Raw genomic sequence first — 16,762 nt, 5'->3', positions numbered from 1 at the left:
AGCCTTGGCACATGGCCCCTCCCCCCACCACTCCTCTGGATCATTCCATAAGTAACCCACAGATTTGCTGAGCACCTACTGTGTGCCAGGCCCCAGCCCACAGGGGAAGGCAGAGGGGGCCCCATTGTCTCCCACGAATGAAAGGTTAGTTCCGTCTGACCACTACAGCCTGGGACCCCAACCCTTCCATGTTTCCTCAGGTTACCCTGGTTACCCTTCTGAAACAAACAGGCAGAAAGCAAGCACTATTCAGGGAGGGCTTTTATATGAACCTACGTGTTCAGGTTATAGGACAAGAAGAAAAAAACAAAAACTGTTTCCCCCAAGGCTGTGAGCTGAAAAGAATCAAGCCAAATTTAGGAATATTTTCCACACTCTCTGCTCCACATGATAAAATTTACTTCTGTTTGCATCCAAGTGCTGGCAGGGACAGAGGCTCCATGGCCTCACTACACACCATGGGGGCGCAGACGCTGCTACCAAGGCCCCAGCACACACCATCCCACCTATCTGGTTCCTTAACAGGTTCCTGCTGTCACATGTCAAAATGTGCAGGTGTGTGCATCATCCAGGCCAAAGTGGACTTTCAGTGGTGACACCAGGTCCTGGACAGAGTTTTGGTATCACCAACTCCAGTCACTTTCTCAGATGGACACATAAGCAAAAAAGAAAGCATACTTTTTGTTTTATTTGCAACATTGTTCACACTAAATCCCTTGTGTGACCTTAGATGAGTTTTTTAACTTGCCTCAGTTTCCTCTTCTATGAAATGGAGAGAATAACAGTGTCTCCCTCATAGGGTTGTGAGGGTAAATGAGCTAATATACACAAAGTACTTAGAACAGTTCCTAACATATAAGCACTCTAAAAGTGTTTACCGCCCCCTCCTCCTCCTGTTACTTTCTTGTTGTTAAACTTCTTTTTTTCCCCCCAGATCATTGATCACTCAGGAGATCCTGCAGAAGGAGTCTATAAAACCTATATTTATGTAGAAAAGATTATTAAACAGGTAAATGTGCATTCCCTGTAAGATTTCTTCTCAAATATCTTAAGAGTGATTTCAATAAAATTGGGTTTTCCAGAGAAAATCACTTGTTTGGTTGTTTTTGAAAACAATACCAGGGTAAAGTGCCCTCGTTTCTGGCAAGAGTCCATCTGGTGGTATTATTGTGTTATTCCCAGTACCATGTATCTGTATCTCTCAGTTGTCTCACAAACGATTTGATGTTTTAATATCCGTTAAGTATAAAATGGATTACAAAAGTGGTAGGTAAAAAGGAAGTATATGAGGGATAATGTTCATCCTATTCAACAGAGAGTCTCCTTAGATTCTGTGTGCACCTTGAGTTTTTGTATATTAGAAAAATCTGTCTTGAATTTTTCCACCACATTATCCCCCTAGCAATAGAGAGGGGTGAAAACACACCTCTAGGTGTCTGAGATCATGGATCACAGAGGTGTCTCAAACTGAAAGTTTCTATGATGTCTCAGTATTATCTTGAAACTTTATGTGAATTATATATTCTGCTTGATGTTTACCTGTCTTTTTTTAATATTAAAAATCATTTAAAATTATGTATCAGCAAAAATTCTAATAATGATAAGAAAAAGAAAAAGAATTCCCTATCTTCAAGTAAAATGGGCACCAGATGTTTAGCTTGCGTTTACCCTTACCTGCTGGCCCCTCCCTCAGGGTACCGGGGACCCTATTTGAGAAGTAAGGGACTAAATTACTTTTTAAAATTAACTTGTGTTACAAGTATGCAGATTTGTTATCAGAGAAAAAGAGTGAGCCCCAAAATAAGATGAATTGAACAGAGTAAATGGCAGTAAGTGAAAATGGACATATTGACCAACTTTACCATTTGTACGACAACATATTTTCAGTGATTAATATAAAGACTAGACATCATAGCAGAGATATTTGATATCAAGAAACCCCATCTTAGTAATTAAATGCTTGTAAAAATGTAAAGCAGCATATTTCTTAGGCATTAGCATGGTCTTTAAAATTGTTCGCCAGCCAGATATAGCCAAAGATATTGTGTAACATCTTTCAGAAACCAGATTCCCTCTAACTTTATTTTTAATGAATGAGAGTGGTGTTTGTTTTTATTATTTTAATATTTCTTTACTTCTTTTCTTTATTTTTAAACTATTGCTTATTTTTATAGTTATAAATTGATCCCTGGAGGTACCATACAAAGGCCATAGGTTTGGGCTTGCCCTCCGAGGTAGGTGAGGGCCATCTTAGGCCTGTGTGCTGACAATACTGTACAAGGTCTTCATTTCCTTTGTTTGCTTTTGTGTGCTTGCTCTTGGTGTTCAGGACATCCTGGGCTTTGAAAATACAGACCTGGAAACTAAGGATTTGGGCAGTGAAGATTCTATTCCAGAAGAAGATGATTTTGGTGATGTTCTGTGGGACATACATGATGAACAAGAGCAAATGGAAGCTTTTCAGCAGGCTTCAAATTCAGCCCATGAGTTGGGATTCGAGAAAGTAAGCATTTGGAGTATTGTTCCAACAAAGATCAGTTGCTGCTTAAAGCCTGTGTCATAATTGTGGTTTCATCTAATTATAGTCAAGGTTAAGGATTGTGCTAGTATCTGCCCTCATGGCTTAATTATCCATGTTGAGACATGTGCTTAGGTTTGTATCATATGAAAGATGTGTGAGATTCAAATATACTTATGAATATCAAACATGTTTAGTTACAGATTAGGATTTATCAACTACATGTTTATTGTGCTACCATCTGCAATTCACCAGACCAAGTTTAGGATACCTAGGAAACTTGATGAAAATAGTAAGGCTCTCTATTGTTCCAATTCTTGGAGGAATCAAAATATCAAACATTCAGAAAACAAAGCAGAGTAGTTAATGCAGTAGGCAGGTCAGTCCTTCAGCATCCTTAAATATCTAAGCAAAGAAACAAAACTAGAAGTGCACAAAGAATCTGTGTTCAAGTTCAAAAATACTTAATAATATTTAAAAATTAATATAAGAACTAATATCTTAAAGAATATTACAGTAGCTGTCACTAACAGCTGTATTTTTATAGGATTTTTAATGACTTTCATAATTTAGACTCTCAGTGTTTATGTCCTGGTTCCACCATTTCCTCACTATGGATTTTGATCAAGTTACTTAGCTCTAAACTTTGACTTTCTTGTCTGTAAAATGAGGGTAACTAATAACACCTGTCTTACACGGTTGTTTGGGGGACTAAATCAGGTCATGCACATAAAGCACTTGGCACGGTACCTGGCATATGGTAAATGTTAAATTGTTGTCATTTTATAAGAGAGGCATTGCTATCACTATTTTATTATATAAATGAAGAACCTAAGGTCCAGATTATAGTTTGCCTAAGAGCATACAGGGTGTAGATTGTAGATGTGAGATTTTAACCTAGGTCTTCTGGCTCCAAATCCTATGCTTTCTTCTATGGCAAGGGGTCTTAATGTGGGAAACATGGGTCTATAAATGGGCTTTAGTTGGGACCATGAACTAAATTGTTAGGATTTACAAGGTCATAAATCAATTAAGCCCTTTTCTTCTTGAGAAGTATCATTTCTATGAGAAATATTTGAGTTCCTGGGGAATATGATATGACAAACAGAAAAATTGATTGAAAAACTATACCAAGTAATTATTTATTGTAGTTGCTGGAAATTTCTGCTACCCTAAAGCTCGCATAAACTACTTATTTATTACACATTCTTTTGATTCCTCATCAGCTATCATTTAGACCACTGGTACACTTAATAAACATCCTAACCCCCAAGATGACTTTGGAAACTCCTTTATAACGACTGAGATATTTCAGTTTTCTGAGTGTGTCCTTTTCAGCTCTGAACGAGGTTTTCCTATCTGGGGAAAGCCTAGGAAATAGGAGTTCTTGGACTTTGCATGGAACACATGCAGTTTCAGAAAGATCTCAGGTGTCCTAGCTTGGTTCTCAGTAGCATGTTGGGAGACTCCAAGACCCCAGACAAGACCCCCTCTTGTTTCTCTGGAAACTGAGATGGTCTCCAGGACAGGTGTTCTTCTGACCAGGAGATGTAGGATGCCTGCTGGTGCCCTCAAGGCCATCTGTGGTACTTTCCATGGTTCAGGAACTTAAGGTAATGCAGTAGTCTCCCTGCAGCGTTTTGCAGGACATCTGAATGGTGCAAAGCCCCATGGTGATCTGAAAGGTTGCCCCTCATCCATTAATACTCTGGTAGGAGAAATTGGGGCCCATTCTTAGTTTACTACTTTGGACATATTTAACTGGCCATAAAAATAAGCAATTATGAAGGTGCTATTGATTAAAAGTAGATTTCATTTTTTCATGCAGCTTTTCTCCACTGATTTCAGAGGATAATCAGAAATTGACTCTATTTAGTATTCTAAGAGGCATGTTCTTCTTCACAATTTAAATTCATTTTTATTTCTAGTATTACCAGCGCCTTAATGATCTAGTGGCGGCAGCAGCACCAATTCCACCCCTTCTTGTATCTGGAGGACCAGGCTCTGGAAAGTCCCTTCTTTTATCAAAGTGGTATGATTCAGTGCAATTAAATTGTTATCGTTGTCATCATTTGAATTACTGAACTCGTTCAACAAAATGAATTATTGAATGTCTACCTTGCTGCAGGGCCTGTACTGAACATTAAAAAAGCAAAAGGAGTAATATAACAGACTCATGCCCTGAGATAGATACAATTTGAAAGTTAGAGAGAAGATACAGAATGAGAAAGGAATAGGAAATGTGAGCATTTGTGATTGTGTACATAAATTATGTAGGTCAGAGCTAAGGGAGTGGTCACTGTGGCATGGAGTTAGGTGAATTATAGAGGGCATGTGCCTTTATTTTCAATTACTGGCTTTGTCTTAAAAGTTTCATTGGGATTTTAAATATTTGAAACAAGACAAAGACTGACTATTTAGAGTAGAATAAATCATAAAGAATATCAAAATAAAGGATAATCTTTACTGCGAATGCAAACTAGTTCTTCAAATTATGGACTAAGGTTCATATAAGCTAATAAACTCTTAGTTTTATTTTAGTTCATCATATTATTGAAAAACAAGTGGTAAGACCATTTTCTTTCACGCATAGTTATTATTTACATTGAGGAGTTAGTGTATGTTGTTTCCTTTTTATTGCCCTTTTATTCAGAGTTATGTTTGGAAATACTATTTTTATACTTAACAAAGAAACTTCCTTTTTCCTTTAATAACATACTTGTAATTAAAGGTTAATGCTCATTTTACTAATACTTTAACCTCACATGTATAGTGTTTTGGTTTACGTTAGTAACACCAATTTGTAATTAAAATGAAGCTATAATTTTTAATGGTTTATTTAAAAGAATCTAAAAGTGGTGTAAAAATGGAAGTTTCCCATATTAATTCAAAATTGACTGACCATGTAATTACTAACAGGTAGCATTTGATGCTTAGTGCATTGTGAATTCTTTTTTTGTTGACCGTAAAGGAGCTTCATCAGTCTTATAAAAGGTCTTTTTCTTTCAGGATCCAGTTACAACAGAAGAATTCCCCTAACACACTAATTCTTTCTCATTTTGTGGGGAGGCCCATGTCAACCAGCTCAGAGTCTTCCTTGATTATTAAACGACTGACTCTAAAGGTAGAAAAATATACCGTCTTTTGGAGTTATCAGAATTTTTATTTAGATTCAGAAGTTGTCAGGCCTGAGTACCTGATGATAAACCAATTTGCAGTATTACACATTTGTTTTGGTTTTGCATAAGGTTAAAAATTGTACTCAATGCAGTTGGGTCCTTTTGGTGACAATTTTGGCTTAAAATGCAGAGACAGAAATACTTCTCACCAGTTGTGATACAGTGTAGCTACTTTATTTGCATGTGTTCTCACCTTGTAGTTGATGCAACATTCTTGGTCAGTATCTGCTCTGACACTGGATCCTGCTAAGCTTCTGGAAGAATTTCCACATTGGCTGGAAAAACTCTCTGCCCGTCATCAAGGTAGCATCATCATCATTATTGATTCTATAGATCAAATTCAGGTATGTTTTCACTTTGTAACCTATTGATATACTCAGAAAGAGACAAAAATATTAGTAGTGACTATAGCAGACATTTAAATCATATGTTTGTGAGAAGAAAATGTTGATGTTGTTTCTTTTATTTCTGCTTAATTTCTAGAGAGGAAGCATGTGGATAAAAATTATATATATATATGCCAGTAGATGCTAGTATCTTATTGGGAAGGACCAACTGTATTTTCACAATTAGCAAATATTGTTCATTTTGACATGGTTTTAGGGCCTTGACATTTCCTTACATGCCCAGAATTCAGATCAGTGATAGTAGTGTTTTGCCACTTGTTCTTCTAATATTCTGAGATAAATCATCCAAAAAATAAGATTTTATCCTTAATAATAATGAGAAATTTAATGAGAGTTTCATTTTACTTGGGGAGCTGTTATTGGGTTGCTTTTGAAATATTTTGAATTAATAGATGGAATTTTGTTTTTATATTTTTAAGCAAGTTGAAAAACACATGAAATGGCTGATAGATCCACTGCCAGTGAATGTAAGAGTAATTGTTTCTGTGAATGTGGAAACATGCCCTCCAGCATGGAGGTAAGTGCTAAATTTAATTCTTTCAGATTACATGAAATTTTTAAAGTATAAACAAAGAAAGGTTTTTGATATGTGTATTTCTCATATTTTTCATATGATGTCAGTGAGAATGGGGAGAAGTGGACAAATTCAAGAAAAGGATGCAATCTATAGGATTTGGTGGGAGGTTAGATCAGAGATGTGAGGAGGAAAGCTAGGATAGCTCCCAGGCTTCTGGCTTGAGAAATTAAGTAAACTGTGGTTCCATGAACTGAGATGGGAAACACAAAGGATGGGCAGGTTTGTGGAGCAAAGGTCATGACTTTTGTCTTTGGACATGGTTTGTTTGAGTTGCCGATTGTAGCTCCAATTGGTGATGTCTAGTAGGCAGTTAAATTTATGGGTGAGGAAAATGGGGAAGGCCGGGCTAGGAAAAATAGACCAGAGACCTGTGGTCCTGAAATGCAAGCTCACCTTAACAGTCCTCAAAAAGGGATGCAGTGGCTGAGTTCTGTAAGGCAGTGTTTCTTGACCTATTTTTGCCTCCCCACCCTAGGAGCCCTTTAGTGATTTTCTTCCTAATCACCTGCCAAGAAATGTTAATACTGTACATACATCATATATCGATTCATGAATATAAACAGATATGTGTGTATATTTGTGCTTTATGCATAAAGAGAGTAAGATTTCCCCTCCCCAACAAACAATTTTCACCACCCCATTGAGAATGGATGTTGTAGGGTGTAAATTCTAATTGGATTACAAGTAATCTGTGGACGAAGACTGTCTGATACTATTCCTCACAGGCACTAATACCTATGTTGTTTTACTGATGGTATAGAACATAGAACTGGAAATGTTATACACTTCGTGTATAAGCTATTTATAACAGTGTTTGTTGTGATTAATTGCTAAAAAATGAAATAATATTACTTAATATGATTAACAGATTAATTTTTTTATTTTATGAAGGCAGTATAAAAATTTAATTCTTGTAATAGACTTTGACTTGTCTTGTGGGTAGATTACAGCTTTGTTGTATTATTAAAAGAGAATTTCATTTTTCTTTTCTTTAAATAAAAGGTTGTGGCCTACACTTCATCTTGACCCTTTAAATCCGAAAGATGCAAAATCTATTATAATCGCAGAATGCCACTCTGTAGACATTAAATTGAGTAAAGAGCAGGTAAGTATTTTTAATTTTGCTGCTTTCTTTTACTCTCTATAGCTTTCCTTCTAAAAACACCTTATATGAGACTTAAAATTCAATATACGTACTCTATATGGTTCTAAGGAAAATTGGAACTTAGTAATAATTACCTTCTTAAATGCATTTACTCTTAAACTAATAACAGATATAGAAGAAGCAATAAAAAAGACTTTGGTCTTAAGGTTTACTTTACTATATTATATTAAGCAGTATTTTAAAAGCAAAAAAGCATTTGCATGTTGACGGCATCTGTGGTCCAGTACCACACGGCAGTGATGCCGCTGATGAGGTGGCAGGAACCGTGTTATTTCTGCAGGGATATTTGTTGATGGCTTGGTTGTAAAGACCGCTTAATTCCAGGGTGGTTTTGTATTTCTGTTTTGTTTTTTGGTAAACTGGTGCAGGAGAAGAAGCTAGAACGACACTGTCGTTCTGCTACAACCTGCAATGCCCTTTATGTCACTCTTTTCGGCAAAATGATTGCGTGGTAAGTGGTGGTTATTTTATGTCATCTTCAGCATGTTTATGTTTGCTGCAGAACGCTTCTTCACCGTGTGAAACTGAAAACTGATCATTATGACAATCTCTTGGGCCACTAAGATTCTGTTTATTCTAACAGTGATACTAACAACCGTGAGAATGTGACTTATGACTGAAGATTGCTGATAGTCCTTGAATATCAGACCTTGTTGGATATATCTGTCTGGTTTTCATCACAATAACTTTCTCCTGACTGGAGGTTGCAAAAGAAGGCCATCTTTGGTCTCAATTTGGGGCCCACCCAGGAGTGCTCATTGTCGCCTCCTTGAGGCCCCTAGCTCTGAGAAAGTGAGGAGACAACTGAGGCATAAAAATGTTATTTCAGGTGTCTTTCACTATCAGTAGGTAGGTATGTAGGTAGGAATTTTTCATTGTCTCTGTTCCCACGTCCTGATAAACCTTTCATCTTACAATAGGTCTTCTATTTTAGAAATCCATTCATAATTTGCCTTTAGATAAGCAGTAGAGAGTTTTACTACTTTTACTTCTTCATCAGTACAGCCTCACCTAGTTTGTCTGTTCACAACCAGAGGTAAAAAAGATCAACACTTGTTTTGGTATTCATCACAGTAGGTTGTAATCCTAGCACAACTCATATTCTAGACACTAAATCTAGTACTCTTGTCTCTTAATTCCACATTCTCACCTGAAGCACCAAATTTGAAACAAAAAAAATCTTCTGAAACTTTGAATTGTCCATGATATTTTCGCTGTCCCCAGAGTTGTGGCGGTACATCTGTGAACATCAGTGGCTTGCATAAGTACAGTTCAAGAGTCATGCATTTCATAATAGTTATTGAAATTATCTCTTTTAAGAGGGACTGTGGAACCATTTTTTTGTTTTTCCCTATTCTTTGCATATCTTTATATTTAAAAAAGAAACTACTGGTAAATATTGTGTAATATTTTAAAATAAACCCCATTTACTGATTTTCTTTAGCCTGATGTTTTCCAAATTCTGGTTCTATTTTTTTTAATTTAATTTGCATGGCTAACTAATAATACTTATTTATAATTATTTTCCTGCTTCCTGTATGTAGGCGGCAGGCCTCTAGGTGATAAGAACCATTGTCTCACTCATTTTTATGTTCCATAATGTATAGTAATTACTTGACACATAGTTAAGTCCCAGCATATGTTTATTGAATTGAATTAAATGGTAATACACTAAAATAACTGTGATGACTCTAGCAACCCCATAAAACTAATGTTTTCCTGTGTCATGTTTTATTGAATTCCTGTTGTTATCAGTTAAACAGTACAAAACATAGAGGTAAAATAGAGCATTGTTTTTATTTACCCCAAATTTTTCACAGATGTTGGCAGACTGTAAGAAATTAAATCTGTTCTCAATTCCAACAGTGCTGGGAGAGCAGGCAATTTAGATAAAATCCTTCTTCAGTGTTTCCAGTGTCAAGATACTGTTTCATTATATAGACTTGTTCTTCGATCTATCCAGGAGTCCATGACAAATGATACGGATAAAGAACTAATGAAACAGGTAAAGTGTAATAAACTAATAAAGGGAAGATTATTTTGCCTTGTTTGTATTTGTGTGTGAATTGAAGTAAACAGTAAATCCTTGTAATGCTAAATATGTTTCGAGCATATACTATACCCACTACCATAGTGTGCTGTGGCCAGAAGTGATATCTCAGGGAATTTGCATTTTCCTGATTATCATGGAGATTTTTTATCTTTTCATGCTTCTTGGTTATTCTTGTTTCCTCTTAGGTGAATTGCTTGTTCAAGTCCTTTACTCAATTTTTAACGGAGTTGACTTTTTCTTGTTGATCTGTTAGGAGTTTTTAAATGTTCTACATATTGAATACAAATCCTTTGTTATAGAGTTTGCAAATCAGTGTCTTTTTCCTGTTCTTGTCTTTTAACTTTATGGTGTCATTATACAAAGTTTTATTTTAATGAAGTCAGATTTATCAACAGTTTCTTTCATGGCTTATGCCTGTTGTATCTTATTTTTTTTAATCCTTTGCTATCATAAAAGTATTCTTATATTTTTTTCCCTTCAAAATATTTTATAATTTTGTTCTTCATGTGTGAGTCCTTAACTCATATGATATATTTTTATTTATTGTGTGAGGAAGGAATCTACTTCTTTTTTTTTTTTTTTTTTGGCTATACGACTTGCAGGATCTTAATTCCCCGACCAGGGATTGAACCTGGGCCACGGCAGGGAATTCCCAGGAACCTACTTCTCAATCTTTTAAAATACAGCTAGTTAATTGTTCATTTTATTTAATACATCTTTTCTACTGATTTGGAATGCCATCTGTCAAGTATCAAGCTCACATATAATCATGAGTCTGTTTCTAGGCTCTTCTGTTTCAATTTACTATTCCTTGTCAATACCACTGTCTTAACTATTAGAACTTTAAAGTAAGCTTTGATATTTGGTTAGGCAAACCCCCTCTTAATATTTTCCACAGTTGTCTTGGCTCATTTCCCACATATATTTTTAGAATTGGCTCAGCAAGTGCCATGGAAACTCAATATGCAATTTTAATTGTAGTTGCATTGGATTTAGAGGCTAAGTTGGGGGAAATTATCGTTTAAGTCTTCTTCATGGAAAGCTAAATAGCTCTCCATTTATTTAGTCATCTTCTTGAATGATGATTTTCAATAACATTTTATCTTTTTCCCCATAAAAGTCTTAAACATCTTTTGTTAAAATTTGTTTCTAAGGACAAAATTTGTTTCTGTAGTTAAAATAGCATTTTACAATTGTTTGTTGCTGGTTATTCAATTTAATTTTTGGAAATTTACTAGCAACCTTGCGGAACTCTTATAGTTTTAACCTGGATCCATTTTTATGTCGATTTCTCAGGTTGGGGGTTCCCCTGGGTTTGACTTTTCATTCTGCCCCTAAGCCCACAGTCTTCTGTCTGTTGGCTGTTTCCCTCAGGCACTCCGTCACTAGGGACAGCCTTTGAAAGGTCCCTGTGTTGGCAAGCATTCTATCATAGTTCCAGCTCCTTGCTTCACAGAGCTTAAAGGCTCCCCTTCCATCCTGACTGTGGGTGTGGAAACCCAAGCTAAATTACGGGACTGCTGCTTATCCTCTCTCCCCACTTCACCCAGGGACAGCAGCTCCAGTACTTAGCCCTCTAATTTTCAGTTTCCTATTTATTTGGGATACTTGGGGGATTTCCCTTTCTTTTCTGCAGGTTCAGCTGTACTTTTGGAAATTTTTGTTACGTGTTATCTGACATTAACAGGCATTTGTAGTAGGAGAACTGTTTTCTTCCACCATCTTCCCAGAATCAGAACTTTGTCATTAGTTTTAATAATACATTTCCTGCAGTTTTAATTTTCACTAAACTTTTTCTATATGTGTGTTATCTTTGGTGTGCTAGACTTTATATGTACACTATCTTATTAGTGCCTTTTGGAAAGTGTGTTTTATTTTAAGAAATCTGTTTCTTGTTTTATTAAATCACTTGAATGATAAATTCAAATAAGTTAAAGTTTAAAAGAATTGTGGAAATTTTAATGGCTGTTAGTTACTAATAGAGGTGCTTTATAATCATTGTTAATTCGTTTTTCTACCTAGATTCTCTGCCTTGTAAATGTTAGTCACAATGGTGTGAGTGAATCAGAATTGATGGAACTCTATCCTGAGCTGTCCTGGGCTGTCTTGACCTCCCTTATTCACAGTTTACACAAAATGTGTTTGTTGACTTATGGTTGTGGTTTGCTCAAGTTTCAACATCTACAGGTAAATGTTATCTTAATAAGGTTTTTTTCACTTATTGAAATGTCCACATATCATCGCATATGTATTATGCTGTATAATACCACATCATTTCAAATATTTCAATTACAAGACAAAATTGAAATCTCAAATTTGGCATTACAAAAATGTTTTCCAGTGATTTTAGGTTAGACACAAAATTTGGCTAATATTATTCTTATGAAGTAAGTACCTTTGTGAAATGGCTATTACTTTAAAAGGTAGTTTTTTCAATTTTATGTTTCATTGAATTGCTGGTATATTATATATGTTTTAAGAACTTTGGCTCTGTAAGTCACTCTGCCTCAATTCACAGCCCAGCTCTTCACAGCTTAATGTAACCTTGGGCAAGTTCTCTGAGCCTTGGGCAGATGTTTGCAGCTTACCTCAGGGGTTGTAAAGATAATTAATTGAGGTGGTGAATAATTAATTGATCCTGATGAGGTCCTAGGCATGATGTCTAGCACATAGTAAATAATGACTAATATAACTTTTTTTTTCCGTATACTAGTTTGCATCTGCTAATACCAAACTCCCGATCCTTCCCTCCCCCACCCCCCTTCCCCTTGGAAACCACAAATCTGTTTTCTATGTCTGTGAATCTGTTTCTGTTTCACAGAAATGTTCATTTTTGTCATATTTTAGATTCCACATACAGTATTTGTCTTTCTCTTTCTGACTTACTTCACTTAGTATGATAATCACTAGGCCCATCCATGCTGCAAATGGCATTATTTCATTCTTTTTCATGAATGTCCATCTGTCAATGGACATTTAGATTTTTTCCATGTCTTGGCTATTGTAAATAGTGCTATTGTGAACATAGGGGTGCATATATCTTTTTGAATTATAGTTTTGTCTAGAAATATGCCTAGGAGTGAGATTGCTGGATCATATGATAATTCTATTTTTAGTTTTTTAAGGAGCCTCCATACTGTTTTCCATAGTAGCTGCACCAACTTACATTCTCACCAATAGTGTAGGAGGGTTCCCTTTTCTCCACACCCTCTCCAGCATTTGTTATTTGTAGACTTTTTAATGACAGCCATCTGACTCGTGTGAAGTGGTACCTCATTGTAGTTTTGATTTGCATTTCTCTAATAATTAATGATGATGAGCTAATTTCATGTGCCTATTGGCTATCTGTATGTCTTCTTTGGAGAAATATCTATTTAGGTCTTCCACCCATTTTTTGATTCAGTTTTTTGTTTTTTTGTTATTGAGTTGTATGAGCTGTTTGTATATTTTGGAAATTAAGCCCTTGTTGGTCGCATCATTAGCAAATATTTTCTCCCAGTCTATAGGTTGTCTTTTTGGTTTTTTTATGGTTTTCTTTGCTGTACAGAAGCTTGTAAGTTTGATTAGGTCCTGTTTGTTTATTTTTGCTTTTATTTCTATTGCCTTGGGAGACTGACCTAAGAAAACATTGGTACGATTTGTGTCAAAGAAGGTCTTGCCTATGTTCTCTTCCAGGAGTTTTATGGTGTCATGTCTTTTATATTTAAATCTTTAAGCCATTTTGAGTTTATTTTTGTGTATGGTGTGAGGGTGTGTTCTAACTTCACTGACTTACATGTGGCTGTCCAACTTTTACAACACCACTTGCTGAAGAGACTGTCTTTTCCCCATTGTATGTTCTTGCCTCCTTTGTTGAAGATTAATTGACAGTGGGTGTCTGGATTTGCTTCTGGGCTCTCTATTCTGTTCCAATGATCCATATGTCTGTTTTTGTGCCAATACCATGCTTTTGATTGCTATAGCTTCGTAGTATTGTCTGATGTCTGGGAGGGTTTGTTCTTTTTCCTAAGGATTGCTTTGGCAATTCTGGGTCTTTTATGGTTCCATATACATTTTAGGATTACTTGTTCTAGTTCTTTGAAAAATGTCATGGGTAAGTTGATAAGGATCACATTAAATCTGTAGATTGCTTTCGGTAGTATGGCCATTTTGACAATATTAATTCTTCCAATCCAAGAGCATGAGATATCTTTCCATTTCTTTGAATCATCTTCAGTTTCCTTTATTAATGTTTTGTAGTTCTCAGCATAAAAGTCTTTCACCTCCTGTGTCAGGTTTATTCCTCTGTATTTTATTTTTTTGGATGTGATTTTAAAAAGGATTGTTTTGGTTTTTTTTTTTTTTTTTACATTCCCTTTCTGATGTTTCATTATTAGTGTAAAGAAATGCAATGGATTTCTGTATGTTAATCTTGTATCCTGCTACCTTACTGAATTTGTTCATCAGTTCTAGTAGTTTTTGTTTGGAGTCTTTAAGGTTTTCTATATGTAGTATCATGTCATCTGCATATAATGACAATTTTAACTCTTCCCTACCAATTTGAATACCTTTTACTTTTTTTCTTGTCTGACTTCTGTGGCTAGGACTTCCAATACTATGTTGAAGAGAAGTGGTGAGAGTGGTCATCCTTGTCTTCTTCCAGATTTTAGCAGGAAAGCTTTTACCTTTTCACCATTGAGTATTATATTGGCTGTTGGTTTGTCATAAATAGCTTTTATTATGTTGACATATGTTCCCTCTATACCCACTTTGGTAAGAGTTTTAATCATGATTGGATATTGAATTTTCTCAAATGCTTTTTCTGCATCTATTGAGATGATCATGTGATGTTTGTCTTTTCTTTTGTTGATGTGGTGTATCATATTGATTGATTTGCGTATGGTGAACCATCCCTGTGACGCTGGGATGAATCCAACTTGATTGTGGTATATGATCTTTTTTATGTGTTGTTGGATTCAGTTTGTTAATACTTTGTTGAGAATTTTTGCATCTATATTCATCAAAGATATCTACCTGTAATTTTCTTTTTTGGTAGTATCTTTGTCTGGTTTTCATATCAGGGTGATGGTGGCTTCACAGAGTGTCTTTGGGGGTGCTCCTTCCTCTTCAATCTTTTAGAAGAGTTTGAGAAGGATAGGTATAAGTTCTTCCTTGTACTTTCAGTAGAATTCCCCTGTGAAGCCATCTGGCCCTGGACTTTTGTTTGTAGGGAGTTTTTAAATTACAGATTCTATTTCACTTCTAGTTATCAGTCTGTTCAAGTTACCTATTTCTTCTTGATTCAGTTTTAGTGGGTTGTATGTTTCTAGAAAGTTGTCCATTTCTTCTAGGTTGTTGAATTTGTTGGCATGTAACACACAGCCTACTCAGGGATGCTGCCATATAAAAATAGCCCTCCAAGACCACAGTAGATAATTGTTTCTCCTAAACTCATAGAGCAAGAGAAATATAAGTAAAATGAATCAGAGGAACCACTCCCAATTAAAAGATCAAGAGAATTCCTCTGAAAGAACAAACAATGAAACAGACCTCTTCAGTCTAATAGACACTGAGTTCAAAAAAGAGATAATGAAAATACTGAAGGAATTAAGAAGGACTATTGATAGAAATACAGATTACTGTAAAAAGGAACTAGAAACTATAAGGAAGAGCCAAGAAAAATTAGAAAATTCACTTGCTGAAATGAAAACTGAGCTAAAGACAATGAATAGCAGAATGAATAATGCAGAAGAATGAATAAGTGATCTGGAAGATAGAATAATGGAAATTACCCTATCAGAACAGTAGACAGAAAGCCAAGTGAAAAAAAAAAAATGAAAGCAATATAAGAGACCTATGGGATAATATAAAGCATGCCAATCTATGCATAATAGGGATCCCAGAAGGAGAAGAAAGAGAAAAGGGGATTGAAAATGTATTTGAAGAAATTATGGCTGAAAACTTCCCAAACCTAAAGAAGGAAACAGATATCCAGGTTCAGGAAGCACAGAGGGTCCCAAACAAGATAAACCCAAACAGACCTACACCGAGACATATTATAATAAAAATGGCAAAAGTTAAACATAAAGAGAGGATTCTAAAGGTAGCAAGAGAAAAACAAAGAGTTGATTACAAGGGAACCCCCATAAGGCTATCAGCTGATTTCTCTACAGGAGTGTTGCAGGCCAGAAGGGAGTGACAAGATATATTCAAAGTTCTGAAAGGGAAAAACCTGCAACCTAGGAAATTCTACCCACCAAGATTATCATTTAGAATAGAAGGAGAGATAAAGAATTTTTCAGACAAGCAAAAACTAAACCTATACTAAAGGAAATATTGAAGGATCTTATCTAAATAGAAAAGAAGTAAGAATCTAGGGAAGAGAAAACCACAATTGGAAAATAAATCACTTAAATAAGCCAGTACACAGATTAAAAAAAAAAAATTTCTGTGAAAGTGATGATTCACAGAATCACACATGAACCACAATGAACAGCATGTCCACAAAGGACAAACATGAAGATGTAAAAGAGGACATCAAAATCATAAAATGTGGGAGAAGAGCATAAGAAAATGTAGATTTTTTTTCTAGAATGTGTTTGAGCCTATGTAACTACCAGTCTAAGGCAAGTAGGTATAGGAAGGGGTTAACATACTTGAAAAACAGGGTAACCATAAATCAAAAACATACAATAGATTCACAGAAACCAAAAAGAAGAGAACATAAGCATAATACAAAAGAAAATCATCAAACCATGAAAGGAAAAACAAAAAGAAAAAGAAAGGGACAAAGAAGAGATATAAAATCAATGGGAAAACAAGGTTTAAAATGGCAATAAATACATATCTATCAATAATTACCTCAGCTGTCAATGGACTAGATG

At 35.4% G+C, this 16,762-nt stretch overlaps 1 protein-coding gene across 6 annotated transcripts in view; it reads left to right on the top strand.

Annotated features, from left to right (window-relative positions):
• Positions 1-16,762, top strand: part of NPHP3 (nephrocystin 3) — a 42,393-nt gene that overhangs the window by 12,215 nt on the left and 13,416 nt on the right. For 5 of the 6 annotated variants that reach the window (XM_068545919.1, XM_068545918.1, XM_068545920.1 and 2 more), the window contains exons 8-17: positions 935-1,009; positions 2,330-2,503; positions 4,447-4,550; positions 5,528-5,642; positions 5,898-6,041; positions 6,524-6,621; positions 7,684-7,786; positions 8,215-8,297; positions 9,713-9,851; positions 11,922-12,086. In XM_068545919.1, the coding sequence (XP_068402020.1) occupies positions 935-1,009; positions 2,330-2,503; positions 4,447-4,550; positions 5,528-5,642; positions 5,898-6,041; positions 6,524-6,621; positions 7,684-7,786; positions 8,215-8,297; positions 9,713-9,851; positions 11,922-12,086 (1,200 nt within the window). The remainder of the gene's footprint in view (positions 1-934; positions 1,010-2,329; positions 2,504-4,446; positions 4,551-5,527; positions 5,643-5,897; positions 6,042-6,523; positions 6,622-7,683; positions 7,787-8,214; positions 8,298-9,712; positions 9,852-11,921; positions 12,087-16,762) is intronic. The other variant, XM_068545921.1, reaches the window with a different exon arrangement.

Source organism: Eschrichtius robustus, chromosome 6 (assembly GCF_028021215.1).
Source record: "Eschrichtius robustus isolate mEscRob2 chromosome 6, mEscRob2.pri, whole genome shotgun sequence".
Taxonomy (NCBI): domain Eukaryota; kingdom Metazoa; phylum Chordata; class Mammalia; order Artiodactyla; family Eschrichtiidae; genus Eschrichtius; species Eschrichtius robustus.
This window is presented reverse-complemented; position numbering and strand designations above follow the sequence as displayed.